The 26996-nt window shown below is 43.2% G+C and overlaps 1 protein-coding gene across 1 annotated transcript; it reads left to right on the forward strand.

Moving 5' to 3' along the window:
* The first annotated feature begins 515 nt into the window (after nucleotides 1-515).
* On the forward strand, nucleotides 516-25305 carry MSANTD1 (Myb/SANT DNA binding domain containing 1). The gene is made up of 3 exons (XM_089691514.1): nucleotides 516-1151; nucleotides 20833-21099; nucleotides 24487-25305. Exons 1-3 carry the CDS (start codon nucleotides 898-900, stop codon nucleotides 24725-24727), a joined length of 762 nt encoding a protein of 253 aa, XP_089547640.1. The 5' UTR covers nucleotides 516-897; the 3' UTR covers nucleotides 24728-25305.
* Nucleotides 25306-26996: the final 1691 nt, after the last annotated feature.

Here is a 26996-nt window from a genome sequence, read left to right on the forward strand (position 1 = left end):
GCCAACTTGATGATCAAACACGCTCTTCTACTTAGTGAAGGTTCTGGTTCTCCTATTACACGGTTATCACTACATCCTATTTGGGGAGGGTCATTTCTCATACCACCCCCCCCCCCCCAAAGGAGGGCTTCCCCAGTTTGGGCTGGCATAGCCCTTTAATACTCAAGGCTGCAAGTACGGTTCCTGCTTTCAGTTGTTGCTCTATCATTGTGGCCAGCGGTCCCTTCCATTTGCCTCCAGTGATGGTGAATACAGGTCAATACTGACAGCCTCCAGAATACATTTAGCTACACTGCATATCCCTGCAACACAGACTTTAATTAACATTCTGACTGGAGAGCTTTCTTTGTGTGTGTTTGGTCTCCCTTCCTCTCTCTCCTTCTCTCTCTCTCTCTCTCTCTTCTGCTTGCTTTGGAAAAAAAACTGCAATAAAGAACTTAAAAGCTTCTTCCAGAAGCCTGACCCCAAACACTGTGCAGAGCTTTCATTGCCGAACCCTTTTCTTTTTTTTTTTTTTTTTTTAAAGTGTTTAAAAGCTTTAATATTGAAGGCCTGTCAACTTTGTCCTGATTATTTGGCTTTCAGTTAAAAGGTTTTTGTTGTTGTAGCTTATGCAGTTGCTCTGTTGCTATGGGAACGTGACATCAATATGACGTTTTCCTGTTTAAAAGCTTTTAACTAAATTCCAGCCTGTCAGATGTAGGCCCCATTTTATGCTCTCAGACTTCAAGCTGTTGCAAAAAGGGTTTCATATGCTCTGTTGTCATTCAAAGGCTTCAGTTCTGCCTGAAGCATAGGGCTGCCTTTACGAGAGGGGGAGGGGGGGAGGACCTCTACTTAAAAGGTGCCCTGTGTTGGCTGCCCTTTTAAATCCCCTCTCAGCTGCCACTGTGGGCAATGGCTGCAGCTGAGGTACCAGGTTACCTGCTGTCCTCGCAGAGCGAGAAGCACAGGAGAGCCCGCAACTGGACGGACGCAGAGATGAGGGGTCTCATGTTGGTCTGGGAGGAATTCTTCGAGGAGCTGAAGCAAACTAAGCGCAACGCCAAAGTTTACGAGCGCATGGCGAACAAGCTTTTCGAAATGACTGGAGAGCACCGCCATGGGGAGGAGATTAAAATCAAAATCACCAACATGACTTTTCAGTACAGGTAAGCTACGTCTTATTGTTATTTTAAATATTAACCTCCTATTTTGCTCCGGGTATCAGGCTAATTACGGCATGATGCACAATAATGGAGTTCTCCAGCTAAAGCTGAACTGAATGTAACAAAATAAAAAAAACGCGAACAGGCCAGCTTCTTATTTCAGAAGAAACATGCAATGTCTCATCTGCAATGAAGGACACTTACCTGCCAATTTGCAATCTGCTGCATAATGGACACTGAGCTGCACATGCACAGCTCAGTTCACATTCTGGGCACAACAACATTATGTCGGGATTACTGTGCTCTCGTGTTGGCCCATCAAAATGGCCGAAGATGGGCACCTGAAAAAACCCAGAGAGAAGTTTTCAGTACCGGTGAGGGGCCTCACGAGCATTGGACTTTTGGAATTGAAATGCTGTTAAAGCTTCCCTTTTTAAAATTAAAATAATAAACATATTATACTTACCTGCTCTGTACAATGGTTTTGCACAGAACAGCCTCAATCCTCCTCAGATCCTCCGCCGGCGCTCCCCACCCAGTACCCCCATGGAAAGCCATCTATTAACACAGACAGCAGGGCCTGGCCCTGCCCTCCACTCCCTTGTCACTGGATTTGATTGACAGGAGCAGGAGCCAGTGAGGAGGGACAGAGCCAGGAGAGCCACAGCTCTCATGCACAATGCTGGATCGACATCAGGATCAAGTAAGTATAAGGGGGGTGAGGAGGGAGTCTGACACAAAAGGTATGCATTAAGGTGAAAAACTAGAGGCTTTAGAACCACTTTAAGCGAAGTATTTGTGACTTTAGTTGCACTTTAAGATGACTTCCATAGTTGTTCTGTTACAAGGTATCTCCAGGAAAACCGATAAATATCTTCCAAAGGATTTGTAATTCTGTCCAGCCACTTTTGGGATTCATACAGCTCTGCCAGGCACCACAGCCAGAAGGATGACATCACCTTAGTGGTGGGACATTCATCATAAATGGGTGTGGCATTTCATTTATTTACTGTATACACAGAAAGAGTAATGGGGGCCATAGATGGGTCGAAAATCGGCCGATTTTTCGGCCGATTTTCGGATCGTTAGTGGGCTATTTGTTCGGCCATTTTTTGGTATTTTGGCAGATTTTTTTTTTGGTAAAGTTGGAAAAAAATCGGCCGATTTTGCCGATTGGCCGATTTTCGTGGCAATGATGGGCAAATCGGCCGATTTTTTTACCGATAAAAAGCAGTGACCTGCAAGAGGAAGACAAAAAGAAGAAAAAGAAGAAGAGGATGAAGAAGAAGAAGAGGATGAAGAAGAGGATGAAGAAGAAGAAGAGGATGATGAAGAAGAAGAAGAAGAAGAAGAAAAAGGATGCTGATGAAGAAGAGGAAAAAGAAGAAGAAGAGGATGAAGAAGAAGAATAAGAGTTTGAAGAAGAGGATGAAGAAGAGGATGAAGAAGAAGAGGATGAAGAAGAAGAAGAGGAAGAAGAAAAGGATGAAAAATAAGAGGAATTCCAGTCCGGCAAAAAGTGTCCCTGCAGAGAGCTCCGCTATTTCTTTGACATTTCCTTGACATTTACAGCGGTTGCAACATTGTATCTATTTGTTTCAGAATAAAAACATCTGTATCCTAAATGGATACAAATAGATACATTGTTGCAACCGCTATAAATGTCAAAGAACTGTCAAAGAAATAGCGGAGCTCTCTGCCGTTTTTCTCCCTGTCTATGGCCTGCATAAGACAGGCCGTAGATTACGCAATTTCCTTTCCTGCAACCATGGGTTGCAGGAAAAAAAATTGCTCGATTTCCCCATCAACATAGTCAGTGTTGATGGGGGGAATCCCTCTATTGTGTTTGCCCCGGTGTGGGGGGTGCGGGGAGCTGTCCCTGCCAAGGGAACACAGTGATTATTGCTATCAGCTATAGTCACTGGCAATAATTGCATGCTAACAATCCGACATGCTGGTTATACCAAAGTTGATCAATGGATTGGCTTGGGTACAATCAGCCGGCCCGTAGATGGATCGAATCTCAGCGGGTCCCTGCTGAATGGTCAGAGATTCGATCCATCTATGGGCAGGCTTAAGCATGATAAGAACAAACACAGCCAAGAAGGTATTGTTCATTCACTAAATGATGTATTTGTTTAGCCTGCTACAACTTTTAGCCCATACAGTCTATTTAAAGTGCAGCAACCCAACAGCCCTTGTAGAGAATACACTTCAAATACATCTGGCATATAATATATAGAAAATATCATTGGACACTGACCGTTCTACTGAGCGCTGCAACACCTGTTGTAGCTGCTGATGGTTGAAGATTTTTGTAGGTAGTCAAAATCCTGTGTAATAGAACTACTTAAGACTTTTTCATCCTGCTGAAAGTGGTAGTAAAACTTTCCTTACTTGTAACTACAAGCAAGCTTACAATGAAGCCATCCTGTAGGTACAGCGAATATCTCCTAAACTTACACCATTTAGGAGATATTTGCTGTTCCAGCGGCCAGTGATGTCACTAGTGCATGCGCACTGCACTCTGAATTGAAGGGGCACATTGAGTGCGCTGTCAATCCAGTGTGCTGTGCCACAATTGTGACTACCGTTTGCACGCACAGGAGTGATGTCATCGTGGCCTGGCCATTCAAATGCTGTGCATATATGCACATTATGACATGAGCCCGCAGGGGGCCAGCTATTTTTTTTTTTTTTTACTAACTTTTACTTTACTACCGTTTTAATATAATAAACATCATAGTGTATACAGTATACAACAGTGAATGTGCTGCAGGAGTCAGAAGTATATTGTACAACCTAGTATATGCAGCGCAGGGCACAGGACTAGGATGTACAGCATAGCCTATACAGTGCAGGAGACAGGACTAGGATGTGCAACCTAGCCTATACAGTGCAGGAGACAGGACTAGGATGTGCAACCTAGCCTATACAGCGCAGGGGACAGGACTAGGATGTGCAACCTAGCCTATACAGCGCAGGGGACAGGACTAGGATGTGCAACCTAGCCTATACAGCGCAGGGGACAGGACTAGGATGTACAGCATAGCCTATACAGCGCAGGGGACAGGACTAGGATGTACAGCATAGCCTATACAGCGCAGGAGACAGGACTAGGATGTGCAACCTAGCCTATACAGTGCAGGAGACAGGACTAGGATGTGCAGCATAGCCTATACAGCGCAGAGGACAGGACTAGGATGTACAGCATAGCCTATAAAGCGCAGGGGACAGGACTAGGATAAAGAACCAGCAAACACAAATGTTCCTGCGCTTGGGGATGGACTCGATGCAGGCTACAACCACATTAAGAATTTCCTGGAACATGCACACCTTGCTGCCCTCAAATGGACCGGGGAAATCCAAATATACTGAATGAGGAAAGACAAAACAGAGGGCGCACAGGCCTAGTGCATTACCATAAAAAATGTTTAATAAAAAATAAAGTATGTGTTGTACTCACAAATGACAATACAGTCAAGGCACATCATAAAGAACAGCTGGGTCAACACCGCGCTGAGTAACAGTCCGTAATAGGGAGTTTAGACATCCAAAAGGCTGACGCGTTTCGAGGACTTGCCTCTTCCTCAGAGCCAGACAGGACTGGGATGTACACCTAGCCTATACAGCGCAAGGGACAAGACTAGGATGTACAAAGTAGCCTATACAGTGCAGGGGACAGGACTAGGATGTACAACCTAGCCTATACAGTGCAGGGGACAGGACTATAATATACAACCTAGCCTATACAGTGCAGGGGACAGGACTATAATATACAACCTAGCCTATACAGTGCATGGTACAGAAGTATAATGTACAAAATAACAAATGCAGTGCAGGGCTCAGGAGTATAATTTACAACCCAGTGAATGGTGCAGGGATCAATACTATGTAAGATAAAGCACTGTGTACTCACTCTATGGCATATTTGCCCCATCTGCTGCAGATTTGGGAATGCTGTGCAGCTGAGGCACCATTCTGACTGGTTGATTTCCTCTCGGCTCAGCTGATCCGCTAACAGGTTTAGGTCTCCCTTCAGATGGACCGCCGTGATTGATTTTAGGTTTCTTTCTGCCCAGCTGAGGAGGGCTTCCGCCAATTCTATTAGTTTTGGGGACAAGATCTGAATCTCTTCTCCTTCTATTTGCTCCTGAAAGGCCGTGAGCGCTTTAAAAACTGCCAGTAACTCCTTGACGTTTGATGATCTTTTTGCGGTTTTCAGGTTCCACTTGCCCTGGGTCAGGCAGCCCTCCATGTGTGTGCCCCACCCCCGCATGCTTGCATCTGTAGTGATTTTTGTTGGGTTGGATTGTTTACATCTTCTCCCTGCTCCCAGCATGGTGGATGTTTCCCCACCACTCCAACGACTCTCTCACTTTGCGCGTGAGGCGAATGCTGGAATCCAGCGATGCTTGGCTGCAGTCCCAGTGGGAGAGGATGTGATTCTGTATCGTTCTGGAGTGTAGTTGCACCCATTGTACCCCCAGTATGGCTGCGGTCATGCGGTCGATGAGCTTCATGGCATTTCTGATTGTGAAAACTGCCGTCCCCCAGAGGCTCCTCGTGTCTTGTAGTCTGAGCACTTTTTCTGGTGTTCGGTATAAGCAGGTGCTTGTGGAATCCAGAATGTATCCCAAATATGTGATTTTGTTGGAAGGGACTAACTGTGATTTCTCTGCGTTTATTAGCCATCCTAGGTTTTCCAAGAAGGATATTGTATGCTCCATGTGGCATTTCAGAGCAAACAAGAGTAGGTCATCCAAGTAGGGGATAACGTTTATCCCTTCTAGCCTCAAGACTTGCAGAGGTTCTGCTAGAATTTTCGTAAATATCCTTGGTGCTGAAGACAGACCGAAGGGAAGTGCATTGAATTGGAACAAGATAGTTCTGTTCTTGCCCTTTAGTGCGAATCTTAGGAACTTCCTTGACTCTTCCTTTATCGGGATGTGAAGGTATGCGTCCTTTAAGTCTATTGATGCCATGAATACTCCGGGAGGGAGGATTTCTTTCATTGTGTAGACTGTCTCCATGCAAACTTTTTGGGGTTTTACGTATTCGTTCACTTTCTTTATGTTGAGGATCATTCTGTATTTCCCAGACATCTTCCTTCTTAGAAAAAAATGGGAGTAGAATCCCCTTCTTTTTGCTTCTTCCTCCAACTGACTGACCATGTTCTGTTGCAGCATTTCCTCCAGGAGGTTCACAAGTGCGTTCGCCTTTCCCTCCTTCCTTGGCAGTGGAGTCGCAAGGAACCTGTGAGGGGGGAGTTGTGAAAATTCGATCCTGTAGCCCTTTCAAATTGTGTCTAGGATAAATGCATTCTGGGTAGTCTGTAGCCATTGCGTGTGAAAGTGTCCCATCCTTCCTCCCACCTGGCTCCGCCAATCAATTGGATGGAGTTTTGGTTGTGTCCTGGTTGGGGTTGAGGAGAAAACTTCCCTTCTCCTTCCCTATTTTTGAGACCCAGCCTTTCTTCTGGCCCTGAAATCTGGCTTCTCTCGTTGCGTGCTGCCTGTTGGGAAGAAAAAATTTCCATCCCGCTTGCCTGCTGGGAACTGGAAATCTCTTCCTTTGTCGGCAAAACTGGTAGTGATTTAAGAATTTCTTCTGCCAGCATGCCTTGTTCAAGGTGAGAATGGAGCTGGCCCAGCCATACGTCTATGGTTCAGGAAACACAGGTTGTTGCTATAGCTGGTTTAAAGATTACTGCGGACGCTTCCCACGCTCTCCTGAGGAATGTGTCAGCCTTGCGGTCCATTGGGTCCTTTAGGGTGCCCCCATCTTCGAAGGATAAATCCATGGATTTTGAAATATTCGAAGGATGAGCATCGGGTTTCGGGCAAGACTCCCACATACATGCATCTTCCTTTTAAGATTCCACATACATGCATCGCCTTTTAAGATTTTTAGGAAAAAAGGCTTTCCTTTCCAGCTCTTCACATTCCCTTTTTATGGTAGACAATAGGGTGGAATGAACTAGGAAAGTGCAACCGCTTCTCTTTTGTAGCCCTGCATATAGCTGATCGCTCAGAGAGAGATCCGGTTGTTTTCTCTTCTAGGTCTAGAGTGTCGTAGATTACTTTCAGGAGGCCTTCTGTGTTTTCTACTGGAAAAAGTTACATTTGCAACTTGTGATCCTGTTCTTCCATCTTGCCTCCCTCAGAGTCGAAAGTACAGGAAAGTTCCTCTTCTGGGTCCGCGCCAGTGCCCGGGTCCTGTTTTCACTTCTTCACCAGTGGGGAAATGCCTGAGGTGCCTGGTTGAGATCCGTCTGGGGTCTGTTCCTGCATCTGTTTTGTAGGAAATCTCTGAAGAGGGACCTTGACTCTTTTTTGATCAGCTTATCGATGCACTCCTGGCACAGCTGCTTTTTCTAAGCACTAGCAAGTTTCTTTTTTGCATGTAGCGCACTTTCTCCTCGTCTCACAGAAAGCTTCCTTTTCCTTCTTATCCTTCTCAAGTGGGCCCATCTAAGGACAGAGAGACACAAGATATAGGCCTCCTGTAAGCCAAGGGCCTCTTGGAGGACACCTCCCCCCCCCACAGCGTGCACCCACTGGCAGATAATAGAAATCCCTGTGGTGCCGGAGAGGGGCGGGGAGAATGCCTCGTACCCCCTCAGTGCCCCCCCCAAGACAGCAAATAGGAGAAAGCATGAGGGGTACAGAGAAAGGGATCATGCCAGCCGACAGGTTCCTACCTTGCTGCTGGCTTCCCCAGCTTGGACAGATCTACCTCCATTCTGGCCGCATCCCGCTCTCGGCGCAGCTGTTTGAAGGGTGGTGGGGCTCCGCCCCCCCCTTGAGTCCGGTTGCACCGACCTCCCCTCACGGCTGCATTGGATAAGGCAGCCATGGCGTGGGGCAAACTTGCAGACCACCGCCCATATCCAAGATGTTGGTGGTCCACTTCTTTTCCTCGAGCGGCAGAAGTGACGCTCGTGGGTCCCGGCGCCCGGAAATGACAATCTCGGGCATGATGTCGCCGACCCGCGCCTCCTCGCCGGAGATGTTGGCGTGCAGTGGAAGGAAGGTAGATTTTGCCCCACAGGGTAGTGGTCCCTTTCCGAACAGGTCGGCGGAGCGGGCTCTATCCCCCCTGGTGAGCCCTGCAGGACCATAGAAGAGGGGTGCTATCTCCTCTGATCCCAAAAAAAAGGGAGCTGTCTAGGGAACCCTGGATGATGCCACCTCGCAAGGCCCTTGCCTTGCTGAGAAGAAGAGGGAGGGGTAGCCCCATCCAGGAGGCCTCTGTACCCCGCCAGATGGCCATGCAAAAGAAACAAACAGGAGTAGTTCCTGCTCCGGAGGAAACACTAATATTGAGTGTAACGGAACCGGACTCCGACTACACTAAGGTATTTCTGTTAGACTCCCGCTTCCCTGTCCGAACACAGATCCACGGACCCCACCGCTGGCCAAACAAGATGAGACACACCAGTCTTGGAAGATTCCAGAAGATAGATATATACAAGATATATACACAGGGCGGGGAAATACACACTCAGTAACAGGAAACACATCAGCAGGCAGTCCCATCAGGGGGAAGGGCTGCCGGAAACACCCCCCACCAAGCCAATACACACAAACACATACATCCCATAATAGTTTACTCCCAAGCCAGATACACAATAGAACAATGGGATGCAGCCCCATGGCAGTGAACAATGAACAACCCCCACCTGTACATGTCTACACAATAGCAGGACATTCCACCCTGTACCCCTAACAGGCACATAAGAAGGATATGGGGAGCTGAGACAGGGGTCTCCCCACCTCTCTAAAGGGGGCTGTGTTCCATGGGCCCCTCACCCAAAGTGACTCCCGTCACACTGAGGATCCCTGGGGAGAGGGGCAACCTATTAGGAAAAAGTGGATCAGGTGTTTCTTGGTGGGAGGAGCCTATCTCTCATGTGACGCTGTCCTGAAAGATGACTTGGGAAAAATGTCTCCTATTCCTTCCGATTCCAATATTTGCCCATTAGCTGTGGTGATTTTTTTCTGTTTCATTCTGGTCAAGGTGAATAAATACATTTCTGTAATTTGTCTTGTGAAAAAAATTCATTATCTGAAGAAAAATCAGTTTCTTTATTTCTTTGGCCTTTTGTAGTTTAGTTTGTTTTTGCATTCTAGCTTTCCAAACTCTACAAAATCTCCTTTTGAATGACTATATCTTGCACACAACGCATTCATGTGTTTCTTGTTGCATGTTACTGTTTTTATTTCTATTTTTCGTCTTTAAAGAACACTCTGTGACAGAAGCAGCATCACTATTAATGCTTTGTGTTTTACACTTATATTCATCCATAAGCTTGTCTTTAATTTATTACAATTTCAGTTCATCATGTGGACGTGTAACAAGTGTTGTGACCGATGTTTCATAACTTTCTAGTAAAGCACTAGGTAATAGTGCTGCAACATGAAAATCTTTTATTTCTTCTTCTATAACTCTCAGGCATTCAACCATTTCCAGGGTGTGTCTTATGTAATCCTGCATATCCTGGCCTATCATTGGCTTGCTTTAGTATAGCTTTCTAATCAAATACAGCTATTACTGAGATTAGCTCTTTTATAATCCTCCCACCTTTCTTTAGCAGTTTCACACTTACATATATTGTATGTATGATATGATCATCTTCTGTGCTAAGAGAGATTGTGCTGTGAGCTTTCTGATCTTTCTCTATCCACTCATTTGAAGGGTTTTCTGGCCTGACTTCATTTATACATTTCCACGTACTTTCTCTTATTAGCATCATTTTCATCTTGAATTTCCCAGACTGGTAGTTCTGGTTTGCCAGATTTGCAAATGAAAGCTTTGTTGCAGCTGTGTTACTGGCCATTTTCTTTTATTCTGTTGCAGTCTTCTTTCTGTTGCTGTATCTTGCACTTCTTTGCTGTAGCAGACTGCCTGAGCCCATAACCTATTAGAGATTCTGGATAGAGCCCTACAGAACAAACTGTGTACAATGTTTATCTGCTGCTTCTCTGCAAACATTATAGAGAAAACACATAGAGTTTAACCATATATGCAGCTACAAACTTATAAACACTGATGTCTACTGCTTGAAGAATATATCTCTACTGAATACTAATGTAGTTGTACATAAATATATGAACACTGTATTCCAACATGGACAATGTGCTGAATTACCTTGAAGTAGGGGAAGGATTTGCATATGAGTAAGCTGTGGCAAAACCTAACAGGGTGGGGCTGCTGAGCAAGGGCAGTGACAGACTCATGCTGTGATCCCAAGAGACAACCTTTGTGAGACAACTTAATTAAAAAGTGGGACTGTCTTGGCAAATCCAGAACAGCTGGTAAGTATGCAGTGGTTTCACCTCCCTAGAAGGAGCGACAATGCACTCCTAAGTCATCTACTCTGCTCACTTTGCTCTCTCCTCTCTTCAGCATGTTCCCTGTCAGTACATGTAGTAGAGCCTGATTGGCTTGTAGTGCTGCCCTGCCCTGCCCTTATCCCAGTCTAAGTGCTGCTGTGCAGATTTCACTCTGACTGGATGCATGCTTGTTCTTGGTCAGAGACAATTGGGCAGGTAGCATTTTTAGAAGATTAGAAAGGAAATACTGATAGAAATTAGAAGGAAATTATTGTAGTATTTTAAGAAAGCAAGATGCCAGTCACTTGGTATGGCCATTACAATGAAGCCTCACTCACTGCCTTCTTTTGTCCATTCATTCATTTTACATTATAGCGAATTTAGCGGAGAGGAAGAAACATTTTGATGTGCTTTCTGTGTAAGATTTGTTCGTATTCAGAAGGGAACAAGAATGAACAGGGAAGCATTTCAGTACAAAAATGTGACAAAAGAGCACTGATGTATTTAAACTGTATCTATATTATGATGTATGAGGAGCGTTCAAGTCAAACCGGGACTTTGGAATTTATATTATAAAAGAACAAATTTCAAGAAGTGGAAACTGCATTTATTTTTTTTACATACTCCCCTGCTACATTTATACACTTATCCCAGTGTTTTACTAATGCCTTGAAAGCTTCAAAATTGAAAGATTTGTCAGCACACCTGACCCATCCTTGGACAGTCTGCTTCACTTCGTCATCATTTTGTTCACTGTTCCCACAGAAAGATTTGTCTCTTGTGCAATTTTATGATAGGTTATGGTGTGAATATCCAGAATAAGGCGTTACACACATTGAATGTTCACAGAAATGACTGCTGTGTGCTGGGAACCACCATGGCTGGGATTGTCCTGGCAGATGTATGGTCATCTTTGAAATGCTTACACCATTCAAATGTCTTACTGCCTTTCATCTCCGTACTGTGCTTCAAGTCTTCTATAGATATTCCCAGGTTTATGTCTTCATTCACAGGAAACTTCATCACCACACGCTGTTGCATGCAATCATGAACACTGTTGTCTGCCATCTTGATTAACAGTCTCTAGCCTGCTTCGTGACATGTGCGCTGCGTATCAGTAATAGGACACACTTGCCACTTACTACTGCATGTAGTACTGCCACTCTAGCTTCCCTTTTTATACCTGTAAAATTCGAAGTCCTGGTTTGACTAAACGCCCCTCGTACTATACATTGTGCATTTCCATGTAACTATCAAAGATTATAATAAAAACTTCTTTTTTTTAGTTAAAAAGCCTATATAAGTAAAATTATGGTTTTATATTATACCTGTGTCTGTAGTAGGGTCCAGGTGAACTTTGAGACAAATTTGACATGCATCAAACCCAAAGATATGTAAAGTTTTAAAGTCCATTTTGTTGATAAAGCAACCATAAGCTGAGTATAAAAGACCATCCTTTGGCAGTATGCTGTAAAGAAGGAAACTTTCTGTGAGTAAGGCGTAGTTTATGTGAAGATGTCCTACATGCTCCCTGCCGAGTCAGAGCTAGAACTCGCCAATCAACAGGGAATTTAAGCTTTGCTGAGTGCAATGATATAAACAGGAGGCGTGTTGGAACCTCCCCAGAGGCTGCTTTATAAATAAAGTGAGCTGCAAACTTTGAAAGCCTTTTAGTTTTGATGCACCTGAAATATTTTAACTTGAAAGCTCAATTATACTTTATAAATAAAGGTTGTAAACCTCTCAAAACACAAAGCCTGTGCACTTCAGCATGCAAATAATCACTTAAGCTACAAGGCTGGGTAAGACAAGGATAAGATAAGGCCAGTCCCACAGCTGGTCCAATGACCATTAGGAGTATGGAGTAATATGAAAAGAGCATTAGGAGTAACCGAGCGCTCTTATTTTCTTTGTCATTTGTTCCTATCTATCCCCTCTTAGTTCTTGATCCTTGCTGTAAGTCATTGAGACCACCCTTAACAGCTTAGAGTGGAGCAATAGTAATGTGGAATGGGTCAGGCTAGAGGGCCAACCTCAAACCAAACTTGCTATTTGCATATGAGAGCAGCCTTTCCCAGGAAGGCTCTTCGGAAGGCAAATCATGCTGTGTCCAGGCTCCTGTTGGTTCCTTCAGTTTACTCTTTCTTTCAGTTCATATCCTTCATATTAACTACAAATTCTCTGTACCATAAAGACAGATGCCTATCATTTTTTGGCTTGGTACAAAATTACAACGTTCAGTCTAAGTGCTTACTGGGGGAAGATAGATCTCTATGGGGCCATCATTGCAGGGACTAAACGTAGTCAGATAGCAATATGTCTACTCTGGCATCACAGTTTTGGAAAACTGTATCTGAAAAAGGACAACTATTATTTTGAACACAACTATATATATATATATATATATATATATTACATTCACATCAGTCCCTAACCCTCAAGCAGCGTACAATCTAAGATCCCTAACTCACATTCATACATATACATACTACAGCCAATTTAGACAGGATCCAATTAACCTACCGGCATGTCTTTGGAGTGTGAGAGGAAACTGGAGTGCACGGAGAAAACCCACACAGGCACAGGGAGAACATGCAAACTCGAGGCAGGTGCTGCCATGGTTGAGATTCAAACCAACAGCCAAAGTACTGCCAGGTAGAAGTGCTAACCATTTAGCCACTGTGCTGCCCATTTTTAATTAAAAGCAAACTTTCCAATTCCCCAAGCACATACACATGCAATTTACAGAACCCCCTCCATCTGTGATTTCAAGCACATTCTTTCTTCTCCTCAAAATAATCACCTTAAGCAAGCTAACACCAATAATATGCAAATTTCAACTTTTTCTCAAATGTCAGCAGCTAAGCCGTCATTGCCAACCGTTACCTCTTCCCCTGGCCACAGATGCATACAGACGGTGGAAGGTGATGGCAGGCTGTGATAAATATCCTGGTCTCACCTTCTCTATTTTGTGATAGAGACAAGATGGTAACAAGGTCTCAGGGTACAGACTGGAGCAATGTTTCGTTCACTGAATACACACCGGTGAACAGTTTAGGAGCTGAATAGCTGATAGTTGGCAACAGTTTCCATAAACATTGGCAAAGGAAAATGTTGTTTTAATTGTTTAAGTGTCTATTTCCCATGACATTTTAAGCTGTCTTCCTACGGAACCAATAAAGGCCATTCTAGTTTACTATTACAACCTGTGTATGCAAAAAAAAAAAGGCATTTCATTAAACAAATGAGGACATAACACATTTGCAGGTAATAAAACAAGTAACATGGACTTTCAAAGTGTTATTCAACTTCTCTGAGACATCTCCTTGTAGTTAGTCTGCTTCGCTGAGCCTTGTTGTGAAAATAGAGTGCTGAGCTTTATGCTGAGATTATAGTGTGTTCAGCATCTTCCAACATACACACATTGGAGAGAAGCTACTTACTGCACTAATAACACAGCAACTGCAAATTGCCCCTCCATCCCACAGAGGGCTAGTATGAACTACAACATGCATATAACAGATTTTGTATAAATCCGCATACACTGAGCAGCCATAACATGATTAAGTATGAAATAAAAGTAAGGTGCTACTACCCTAGAATGTGAGAAAATCCACTAGAGCTGTTGGGCGCAGGGTGAGCAGTCGCACAATTAGTAGAAGTAGATGATCTGCAACTCCATATGTGTAAATATCTTCAAATTTATTGATACTCCATAAAACATACTTGTGGTACTGCAGATGTGGGTTTCAGCCATGTCGGCCTTGTTGTCTTATTCTATTAATTATGATTGAGTAGGTCCCCATTTTTGCTGCCCAAACAGCCCTGACCTATTGAGGTATAAACTCCACTAGACAAATCATCACCCTGCCTCCAGCAGATTGCCTTCCTATATTGCATCCTGGTGCCATCCTTTCCCCAGGTAAGCGATGTACACACACCCAGCCAGCCAAATGATGTAAAATTGTGATTCATCAGACCAGACCACCTTCTTCCATTGCTCCATGGTCCAGTTCTGATGCTCATTGTAGGCACTTTTGGCTGTGGACACAGGTCAGCATGGGCACCCTGACCATTCAATGGCTACGCAACCCCATACATAGAAAAAAACTGCGATGCACTGTCTTCTGACACTTTTCTATCAGAACCAGCATTAACTTTCTCAGCAATTTGAGCTACTGTAGCTCTTCTATTGGATCAGACTACACGGCCAGCCTTTGCTCTGCACATGCATCAATAAGCCATGTCTGCCCATGACCCTGTCACCGGTCTGCCTGGCTTCTTTCCTTGGACCAGGAACGTCCTATAAGAGCTGAAGTTTTGAAGATGCCAGTAATTTAGCCATTACAGTTTGGCCCTTGCCAAAGTCACTCAAAGCCTTACATTTGCCCCTTGTTTCTGTTATCCACATGTCAACTTCAGAGACAACATGTTCACTTATTATATCCCACCCACTTTCAGGTGCCATTGTAACAAGATAATCAATGTTATTCACTTCACCTGTCAGCGGTCATAATGTATGACTGATCTGTGTAAATATCCTCTCTGTGTGTAGTCTTTCACATAGGATTAGCTTCCAGTGTCTCCACTTGTACTGGTTGATACTGTAGCTCTCTGTGTACTCATCTTCAATGATTATGCATAGATATTGATCTTCAGCTATCATACAGCTACATTAACGATGCTCCAAATACATTTACTTACAATAAAGTCCCAGACGCACTCTTGCAAAGAGTGGTTTAGAATGAATGGGCACCAGTCACTTCAGTGCATTTTGAATAGAAAAAGTGTTTTTGCAAAGGAGAAATATGGGAAGGAGGATGAGGTACAGAGCAGGAAACCCCACTGTACATTGGTATATACACATCAAGCTAGGCCTCATTCTCTTCCAGATCTCTCAAAGCTTCTTTCAAATGTATCTAGTGGTTACCTTCAGATCACAGACTGTTCTGGCTCAACTTAGTCAGAGCGAAGGCTCAATGGTGACAAGGATCAAGCAGTAACTCAGTTCCAGGGAAGAACAGCATGGAATGGTTCCTGTGTACAACTTTCCACTCCACCATACTTCACCACAAGGCTATATATGGGGGACAGTTGCAGCTTGCTTCCTCCAGGCCTTATGTTCTCGTCTTTCTCCAGCCAAGCACCTTCAGGGTTTCAGGAGGGGAGACTTCTGCATCCCACCATATGCCTAGGCCTTAAGCCTAGGTCAAATTACTAGGCTGACAATGTTGTAATACAGAGTAATGTTGTAATACAGAGGTCCATGAGGGAAGAATCACAATAGGAAGTTTCTCAGGTATTTTATAGTTCTCCCAGTAAGCGAAGCAGGTTCTGCAGGCCTACTGATTGGCTAGCCTATCAAAACCAATAACACAGAACATACCTCTCTAGGACACCCTGCGGGAGTAAGGCCGAACAACATGTGGCAGAGGAAATACACTCTGAGTTTAGAAGAACACTCCTGTTGAGGTATGGTTATGTTGAGTACAGCCCAATACTGACTACAGAATTCAAAACAGTACAAAAAGTAATTTAGTAGAAGTACGATTAACCTAACCTTTCCTCAAAACGCCACCCTGAGATAACAGGTATAGAGAGTGCTAACATATGCTTCCCACAGTCCTCTTATATTATAGTGCCCAATACCAGACCCAAGCATTGTCACACTGAGGGCAAAGCATGTCTACCTCTGTATAAATACCTTCTTTTTTTTTTATAAATAAGAAATAGGGTGCCTCTGTAGGCACACTAGAAAGTAGATAAAGCTATGATAATAGGATGTGGCACCTTATGATGCCTGCTGAAAAATGTCTAGATTATATTACATTGTTAGTAATTATTACAGGTTTTATTTTAAAGTGGTTGTAAACCTTAGGCATGAAATATGAACAAAGCATATCCCTCTATAGTGTGGACTTGTCTCAATCCAGAGCACTAAGTGTAATTTCTGTCTGCTGCCTTGTTCCTCTGCAATCAGCATTAGTCACTTCTGATAAGTTTTCCTGACACCATGAGAAAAATGGTAACATGGGAGGGCACAGTCTGAGATTGACAGCTTATGTGCTGTGCGAAGGGGGGTAGTCCCTTCCCTCCAATCAGCTCTCAGAGTTCTCACTGATGTAACTTCAGCTCTCCACCCCCTGCTTTTCAGAGCTGAGATATTTTGTGTAAATTCTGCACTTTTAATAAATGTAGGGCAATGAAAGCTGTAGATAAACAGGTACAACTTATTTAGAAGTTGTTTTATCTCTGTGTAATACCTGAGGCCAGTCTCTTCACTTGATATATGTAAGGGTTTACAACTGCTTTAAGTGGAAGTGTCTTGAAAGAAATAAAAGAGCTGCCATTGGTGAGCTCTGCACAGAAACCAATCCGCTTCCAGGTTTTATTGTGAAAGTCTAACTGAACAAGCTGAAGTTAGAAGCTGATTGGCTACCAGGTACAGCTGCACCAGATTCCGAGTGCACCAGTTTTAGTAAATCTACACCTTATTTTCCACTGATTGTTACCAGAAACTCCTTCTATACAAAGTCTCCTAGCAAGAGTAGTTTCTTGAAGTGGGACCAATATGAAGAACTTCATTTTACTGAGTCATGCAGAGGTCATTGAGACATGCTGACGCTCTTATGGATTTAGCAGGTATTTTCCTTTAGTCTTGGATCACACCTAAGCATTTTCTACAGCGTTTTGCAGAAACACACTGCAGTCCATTTACCATGATTTCCTCTGGGACACGTTCACATCTCTGCGTTTTCACCCGGTGCGTTTTTTGGAAAGGGTCAAGGTCTTTTTTAAACGCAAAAAGTTGTGTTTTTAGTTCTATAGATTTCAATGGAGACACTGCAGAAAAGCATGTTGTGTGTTTGTGAAGCATTTTTGATGAGTTTTAAGCTGCCTAGCAACAAGAGAATTTTTTTTTAAAAAAACGCATCAAAAATGCGTCAAAACTACATGTGCAAAAACGCAAAACGCACCGCAAAAAAGCACTTCAGAAACAGATCAAACGCAAACTGCATAGGTGTGAACCTAGCCTTAGAAGCTCTAAACAACTACTGCAACTGCTTTTTGAAGTAATTAGAGCTCCCAACACTCTCTTGTTTATTCCTTCATGCAGACCATGTCTGTTGAGTTGCATTGATCTGCACAGATCAGCACAGGCTCAATCCAAGGGCACATAGAAAACAACTGTTCTCTATATGCTTTCTTCACACTATAGAGCTGCACTGAGGTAGGTTGTGGTGCAATGCTTAAAAATTAAAGTGTTACTAGACCCAGGACCCTGCATTCACTATATCTGGTCTCCCACAGTACACAGAATATGGAGATGCAATTATTTTTGTAAATATAAACTGCTAAATACCTTTGCTCTTCAGCAGTTACAGCAATCTTGTGACTTCTATCAGTATCCAGCAGAACACAGGTTAAAGCTTGTAGGGGGATTTTCATTCTCACCTGATTGTCCTATAAGGTTGCATAACCCTTGACCCTCTCACTGGACAGTGCTGATGGGAGTGCATGTGATCAGCACAAGGCCAAAGAAAAAAAAAATCTCTCTATCAATTCATACCAAACTGAGCATGTGCAGCTTGCCCCCAAGGCTCTGTTCTAACAGCAGACGGATTGGGGAGAGTAGAAGGGAAGAATAAGAGAAGACAGGATCAAACACCCTTAGGTTCCACAGTGAGTATAATGAGCATGTTTTACTGCATATACACACTGATTTTACTGTTGTGGGTTTAGTAACACTTTAAGACATGGGGACATTTTTAATTTGCCTTAAATTACTGAATACAGATGAATAAGATATTTTTTGACACTTAACCTCCCTAGCGGTATTCCCGAGTGTAGCTCGGGGTAAAGTTTCAGTACCAAAAGCGGTAACCCCGAGCTACACTCGGGCTTACCATGCGGCGCTGCTCCGGGATCTGTTCTTCTCTTACCTTGTCCTTTGCAATGTCCCTCCTGCAGTATCCCCGGCAATGTCCTCCGGCGGATGCCGGCACCTGTCTTCTGGGTTCCGTCCCCTGTGACGTTGGGACGTACGAGGACGGAACTGGCGGGAAATTTGAAAATGACAAAAAGTGACATTCACTAAATACACTAAAATCACATAGTAAAACATTACTGTATCAAACCATTTCACATACATTTTGTCCCGAGTGCTTTGTCCTGTGCCCTGCCTGCATTTTTACTGTTCTTTCTGCCTGGAAACTGAGAAACGTCCATGGCATCCAAAAAGCGCGTCCCTTTAGGTCAAAAGCAGTTTTAGACCAGCTAGAGAACAGCGATAATAAATTAGAACCACTAGCAGAATTGAGTGATAATGATTCGTGGGGAAATTCGTCATCAGACACCGAAAACGTTTTTGTGACTTTGCTCAGTGATGTGCGAACTTGGCGCTATATTTCAAATTTTTGTGTTTTTGGTTTGATTATATTATTGAATTAAATTTTTTTTATTATTATATTATAATTTTTTATGATTATTAAATTATAATTTATGATTTCGTGTTTCAAATTGTAACATACATGTTTACTAGACTCTTGTTCGGACAGATTTCAGTGAGCTATTCCTAAAAATTACAGACCTACAATAAAAAAAATACATATTTCCATGTAAAAAAAGTACCGCTTTGAGCACAGAAATATGGACATAATCAGACCGCTAGGGAGGTTAAGAACATTGAAATAAAAGGTCTGAAGTATGATACTAAGGCTACACTCCATTGGAGATGGTAGTTGTCTGATTATATTTGTACATGGATCCATACTACAATTAATAAAAAAAGATCTGATTAAAAAAAAAAAAAAACAGGTCTGAAGTATGACCAGTAAAATATAGCTGTGTTCCAGGAGAACCAGTTTACAGTTGTACCACAGTTCCCAGCATCACCTGCGAATGGTGCTGCAAGTGAAATCTGTACACACTGTACTGAGAGCACTTGGGAGCTGCAAGAGTGGGTCCCCCTCAGGGGCTGACTGACCATTTGGAAACTCGGGCACTGCCAGAGGGCCCGGGGTCAGTAGGGGGCCCCATGAGATGCCCCTGGTACCTTTTTCATAGGTTTTTTTGAGTTTGGGCAAGGACACAGGGACCCTATGATCCCCTATTGTCCGGGGCCCCATGATCCCCTATTGCCCGGGGGCCCATGAGTTGTCAGTCCGCCCCTGGTCCCCCTCCATTTCCTGGACAAATAGGGATTTACAGGTTTCCTGGAATACAGTTTACATTATATTTTCTATAAAGCTAATTGCCGCCATGTGTTCCGGGTTAGCCTCTTTCTCTAATGTGAGGGTTTAATGGAGCAATAAGACCTTTGCCATAATCACCTAACTGAGCATGTTCTGGAACTTACAGCAGAGCAGTACGCAAGAGATCACATTTAAATTCAAATAATCAAAAGTATAAAAAAAATGAATGGTATAAGTAAAAGCATAATCAAACATAATTTCTTACGGGTTTTCCAACCTATGCTTTGCCCTCTACTGAGGATGTCTACCTACTATACGTTTTCAGTCCATACACAGAACCATTCATTGATTTGGTGTGAAATGATATTGGAAGAAAGAGACCCTTATGGCCTTTATAGGCACTACAACAATGATTAATAAAAGAATATCACTTTATTCTACATACATAGATGTAATATGATACAATTATAAACTTGCTACAGAGTATATACTACCCCTGTAACATACAATAATGTATAATCAGTGCGGATTCATGTACTGCTAATAGGTCCCACAATGAAAAATATACCATAACTCGGCACAAATTAAGAGAGGGTACTCCGGTAGTGGTAAATGTAGTAGCTCGACATGTTTTGTGATAATATCGCTTCTTCGGGAGCTGTGAGAAGACTTCTATATAAGAGGATATAAGCTGGTAAGCAATTTTATATAAGCTATCAAATATCTACATTTCAGATTGAGTAAACAATTATCATACCTTAAAGTACATGAATCTGCACGAGGACTATCGAGGGGAGCATTTGGCCATCCCATGAGGGGCCAATCAATGAGGGAATCCCCACAAAATCGGTTGATTTACTAAAACTGGAGAGTGCAAAATCTGGTGCAGCTCTGCATAGAAACCAATTGGTTTCCAGGCTACCATACAGGGCTGTACCAGATTTTGCACTCTCCAGTTTTAGTAAGTCAACTTCCAGTGTCTTCATGCTCCTCGGGAAAATTCACTCGATCATTAATAATAATATATACATTGTCACTACTATTAGGGGATAATTCCAGGACTGGCTGCAATTTCGTTTTGTAAACGAAGATTGTAAATCTGGAAATGCTGTATTTTTTAATGTCACTTCTCTATCACTGTGTCTTATCTAGAAAGCTAAAATGTATGACGGATGGTGAATCTGTTCCCCCCGACTGGCCTTATTTTAAAACCATTGACCGCATCCTCTCTAAACTGCCGGAACAGACAGATGGGAAGTTACAGCCTGGGCCTTCCACATCTCAGACTGATGCCTCGCAATCTCCTTCGGTCAAATCTACACCCCTCTACCTGCCCTACAGCCAATTCACATATGACGAGGGTTGTTTCCAGGATGACAATTCAGAGAGCTCCACAAGTCTGCAGTCATACAAGCAAAGGTAAAGTACTGTACACGTCACTTTGATATCTGGTGTGTTTACCCAGGAGTTGGAGGTGACACACAACAAAGGATTATCCCAGGCAATATATTTTAGCGTGAAACTGCCGCTTGCCTTAACCAGTCCTAGTATGGATGTGTACATGTGAAAGGCTCATTTCATGCTGCTTCTCAGGTCATGCCCCCTGAAATGTATTGCCCCACCCATTGGGGCTTAATCATAGGAGACCCTATGACCCTGTAATGTTCATCTCTCACTGGATGAGCTTGTACACTGGTATCCCTATTATCCTGAGTGCCAAGGGGGCTCTACACTTCAGCCTGGAGTGGCACCATCAAGTACTTTTGATCCCAGCCAATATAAGTTTCGTTCCTGAATGTTTAGACATTTTTCTTTAATCCCAGTAATAAGATGACCATAGACACAACTTGTTTTTGTAGTTCATTTTGAAAAGACACCAAGTTAGACAACCAAATGATTCAGACTGTTCCAGAAATATCACAAACTTGACTGACTGGTTTTATTGGACAATAATGGCCAACTATCATATACAAGTGAAAAAGACCAAAGTCGAATCCTCCTGTCTATTTTTCTGCCTTGTTTTCTCCTGATGCATGTGCTTGCAAGACTTCTTGAATTCACTAATGTGAAGTTTTAATTTTTACTGCCACTTTTTATTTTTTTATTTTTTTTCATAGCAAGTATACCTAAATAATTCCCTATATTCCACAAGTAATGCCTACTTTCTAATTTTCCTGTCTTGCTTATTCTTTAAGTCTAGCCTCCCCTGTTCCCCCAGATTCTACTTTAGAATTTCCTCCAATCCAATCTTCTATCATTTCTTTCACAAACCACATTTGTCCACTGCTCATTAAGATCAACCTTTTTCCTAGTATAGAGACACAATACTTCCAGTTTTACAAACTGCTCACTTAGATCTAGAATCTGGGCTTCCACATGTAGTGCCCTCCTCTAGTTAGGCTGCTAGGTTAAATTTAGTTCCTGGCTTCACTGTAGTGACTGGATCAGTGTTTGATTGTTTTGGTCAGTGCAGGGTTTCGTGAAGGTGTTATTCCTGCTACCTGCCTTTGAAAGAAGCTTTCAGAGTATAGAGCTGGGAGATTCCAATGATCGGTGTGAATATTTAGCACTTCCCAGTCAATCCCTGGAAAGAGGCTGGGGAGGTGATACATGTTTGGGAAGCCTTGCCAGAGTATTCTTTTATCTCTAGGGAAGGTTCAGTTCTCCTGGGGCTGCCACCCTGGAGGCAGTTTTATTGAGACAAGAAATTGCAGTCTGGGCCTTAGCAGCTGCTAGACTGAGGGCCTAGAGAAGATTGACAATGGATGTTTGCTGGACAGCACTGAACTAAAGTCCTGGTTTGAAGAAGAATCTTATCTCCCTCACTAAGGATGCTGGGTGGTAGACAGCTTCTGGGACACTGTGAGTAAAGATTTTGAGACCTTGCTGTGGACTATTGTTTGTGCAAGTGCCAGAAGGGAACTAAGTGGCTATATGGACCGCTGCTGTAGGGTCCCAGATATACTGACAATTCCCTGTTACATCCAGGAAAAGCTGCAATTAGCAGATTAGTGAGATGTTTGTCCCCTCAGTATTGCTATTGATCATTTTGGAGCAGGTCTGGATCTAGGGGGTGTTGAGGTGGGCTGCCCCCCCCCCCCCCAATATGATCCCCCCCCCCTTCCCAGGTCTCTAAGAGTGCATCCACTGATCCACAAGTCAGTCTAATGGGGGCATTTGGTGTAAGGGAGACTCTGATGGAGACACATGATATAAGGAGTCACTCTGAGGGGGCAGTTGATGTAAGGGGGTACTCTGCTGTGTACAGTTTAAGGCGGCACTCCGATGGGGACAATTTATGTAAGCGGGCTCTCTTATGCAGACAGTTGAAGTAAAGTGGTACTCTAATGAGGATAATTGATATAAGTGGGTACGCCTGTTGTAAGGGACAGCTGTGATGAGGACATCTGATATAAGGGTGGTTCTGATGGGGACACCTGATGTAAGGGGGGACTTTAATGAGGACACCTGATGTAAGGGGAGATTCTGATGAGGACACCCAATATAAGGGGGCATTCTGATTGGGATCCTGATCTAAAGAGTGAAGACAAAATACAGGTTCCCTGCATCTCTGTCACACTATTGACTTTATGCCGGTTAGAGTTCAGAAGAGTTAGAACCTTTGTCAGGTTTTCATTGATGTCTGTGTTCCAGTTGGTCACAGATTTACTATGTGGTTACTGTGGAAACATTGAGGGGAAATCTCTTCAAAGAAGCACACACAGCATTTTTCTTAGTAGAGTGGGGAAAGATTAGAAAACCTGTACAGTATCTGTAGTTTGTTATGGAGATTTCTCCAAACTGTTTGTGTTTTCACTGGACCTAATGGGATATAGACAACCATGAAAACATTCCCGAGATTCCAACACTTTATTGCACTATCCAAAACTCAAAAACACAAGTCTTTCCTGTGTTACTGGTTGCTGTGCACACAGCGTGACTGGGAGTTGTCTCTAGCTAATGTTCTACCTATATATATATTTCTCGGAAAATAGGAACTCAACCATGACCAAACCCCCTCCCACACCCCCCCCCCTCTAAGCCACATCAAATAGTGGGTGTGGTCAATTAAATAAACCATGGGAGGGTCTTAAGGGGGCATTAAATACCAGGAGTGCATTACGTACAGAGTGCAGAGTTGGGGAATGGTGTTACACACACAGAGTTCAGGGGTGCACTACGTATAGAGGGCAGAGTTCAGGGGTGCACTATGTATATAGTGCAGTGTTCAGGGGTGCACTGTGTACATAGTGCAGAGTTCAGGGGTGCACTGTGTAAAGAGTTCAAAGTTCAGCCCTCTTCCACAGCTGCTTACCTCTGCATCTCCCTATCCACATCTCAAGCAACACCACTCCACTGCCCCCTTCTCCCCCCCCCTTCCTTAAAAGCTCCACCATCTTCCACATGTCTAACTTTTGTTGCTGTATTACGCTGAAACACCCAGATGGCCCTAGTACTTCCCTGCACACTGTAAATGGCTCCAATTCTTTCATTTCCAAGGAGATCATCTAGTCGGGGTGTTGACAACAGCACTGCGCTACGGCACTTGCATCTCCCTTGTCCCCATCCTGCACTCAGTAAGAAACAATCAGGAGATCAGATATGTGGGAGCCATTGGGAGACAAGCTGTCACTTGCAAACACAGAAGCTGGACTACTGTGTTTACAATCGATAGCGGTGAGCAGGGAATAATGGGCCTGAGCCAGATGTGGTAGAACTGAGTTCCACTAAGTCCCAGCTGAAAAAAAAAGCAATGTGTGTATTATATATATAATATTGTCAATAAATTGTCACTCTTTGTCTCAGGTCTGGTGAGAGGTCCATGAAGAAAAGGAAAGTGCACAGTTGTAGCTTTCAGAAGAAGAAGTTGAAGATCATGGAGAGCATGTTGGAGGAACAGAAGCGGTTGAGCCGGGCAATGGAGGAAACCTGTCGAGAAGTACGGCGGATTCTGGACCAACAGAACATCATCCAAGTACAGAGTTTGCAGCTCCAGGAAAGGATGATGAACCTCTTGGAGAAGATGGTTTCCAAATCTGCCCCGTAATTGGCTCCACATACTGGTCTTGTAAATCTAAAGCTTCCTATGGACAAGCTGCATTTCATCCTGTCATTGTGGCTTCCATTCACATAAATGTCTAATGAAAGAGTCTCTTAGGATGATGGGATCAAGATCAGATGACTAGACTTCTCTGAGTGCCTCCAATGGACCACATGTAAAACACTGCTATGAGGATAGAGAATGAAACTGCTTGGACATACAGTGTATAGGGATTGATTAATATCCCTTCATTACTGCTGCCTTCTTTACTTATTTTTAATTGCATTTGACTATATACATGGATTTTCTTTCACTGCAACTAGAAAACAAGGCTGATCTAGCCAAAGGACTGAGTCAAATGTATACAATTAAAGTGTTCTCCATGTGTAAAAAGGGTTGAAGAAGTCGCTAAGAAAACTGCACAATGCTATTTTGCCTCCTTAGATGCTATTAAAGAATTATTAAATCTAAACTAGGAAGTTTGTGCTGAAGAACTATCAGTACCATTCAGCACCTACTTTAAATTTTGAGTTTGTGTGCAAAGATGCCATGTGTGTGATCATTTATAAACTATTTTAGACCTTCCCTATCAATAATTATTCTGAGTATGGGCTTCCACCACTCTTTCGAATCAGGCAGACATCTGCATAGACAAAAATAGATGGGATGGAAGATAGTTGTAAACTGGGTGTATCATAACCTGCACGTGAGTCTGAAATAACTACTAGGTCAGTACTGGAGCTAATATATGTGGCCCCCACTGTTCACCCCACTTGCATCAGCTTTCAGGAAATGATTCAAAGTACCAAACTGTCGAGGACAGGCATAGTACATGTATAGCCTAAGGCCAAAACTGGTTATAAGCAGACATTAGCTGCAGTGTAGGTGGCAGGACAGGGCTGGAACCACAAGCGAAAAGTTCGGACTGTGGCAGACAAAGGGGAATCATTGTCCAGAGGACAAGCTAAGCTTAGTAATACAAGATCAGATACTAAAAGGCAAGCTGAGCTTCTGACTAGATAACAGCCTAGGACATATACCCCCTCCCCCCACCACATTATAATTGCTCATGCAAAACAGTTTTGCTAAGGCATTGTTCTTCCTGATGGCACACATGCTGGGGCAGTAACCGATTAAAGTATATGTAAACCCTCACCTAAACAACTAATACAGTTTAAAATAGAAATGAAAGGTAAAACATTTGTGTATAGATATAAAAAAAACAAACACCTTTTTCCCCCTTTTTTTTTTTATAATAAGTGATCACATACCTTCTGTCCTCAGCTCCATAAAGAGGTGAGGGTGGAGACACAGCAGCACACTGAACTTCCCAGTGAATGGCTATGCAGAGGGGGCGTGTCAGGACACGTCTGTTCATTGGTGGAGAGCAGGCTGAGTTCTTAGCACAGCTAGAGAACTGACCATGCTGGGCAGTCATGCCTAGTGTGGTCAGCGTTTAATAGGAAAGCAGAGAGACTGGCAGGAACACCAGGGATTTCACACAAAGGAAGCAATACAGAGAATAGGATACTTTTTTGTGCACGTACATGGTACAGCAGGCATATAGCAGAAATATGAAATGTTGGTTTTACATATTTAATCCCAGTAAGTGAAACAGGTGCACACATATACCATTATGGATGCTGGCCAAACCTGTGGCAGATTGTGCAGCCTGCAGTTAAGCAGTTAGCACATATTGAACAGCTGGTTCAAATTCTGTGTAGTCAACTGAACTGACTAAAAATGATTATTTTATGCTAGTACTCATTTCAAGGAGAAGCAGATGCAAGGGACAGAAAATTACACTCACAAAATTTACTCAGATGCCTTTAGATCTGAAAATCTTCCAAAACGTTTCCGTAAAGGTTATTAATAATTTATGAAATCCACCTTTTAAATTTTTTTTGTCCTTTTGGACCCCTTCATATTTAGGTAGGGGGCTCACTATGGTTATCCATGGGAGATTCAGCAGGCTTTCATGTAAACAGCTGTGGGTAGGAAGCCCCAATAAAAGCTATAAGAGCTCAATAGCATTTGCAGGTATTCACGTGTAATAGGACATGCAGCAATTACCCAAGTATGATTGGCCCTGGATGCAGACAGCCGGCTTCCAGGGCTGATCATCTGCAGGTAATCGCTGCATGACTGATTATATGAGATTGGCTGCGGGCAACGTCAACCTCCCATTGCTTTGAATGGGGCTTCCCACTCTCAGCTGTTTACAGAAAACTCTGTCGAGACTCCTGTGGGCAATCAGCCCAATACACAAGTGTGA

The sequence above is a fragment of the Staurois parvus genome, unplaced genomic scaffold (genome assembly GCF_062004578.1).
Source record: "Staurois parvus isolate SC_StPar_1 unplaced genomic scaffold, SC_StPar_1.0 ptg000564l, whole genome shotgun sequence".
In the NCBI taxonomy this organism is placed as follows: Eukaryota; Metazoa; Chordata; class Amphibia; order Anura; family Ranidae; genus Staurois; species Staurois parvus.

Coding starts and splice junctions, on each gene's coding strand:
- MSANTD1 (XM_089691514.1), top strand. CDS start 898: ATGGCTGCAGCTGAGGTACCAGGTTACCTGCTGTCCTCGCAGAGCGAG. Junction 1,152..20,832: donor AACATGACTTTTCAGTACAG/GTAAGCTACGTC, acceptor TGTCTTATCTAG/AAAGCTAAAATGTATGACGG. Junction 21,100..24,486: donor CTGCAGTCATACAAGCAAAG/GTAAAGTACTGT, acceptor TCTTTGTCTCAG/GTCTGGTGAGAGGTCCATGA.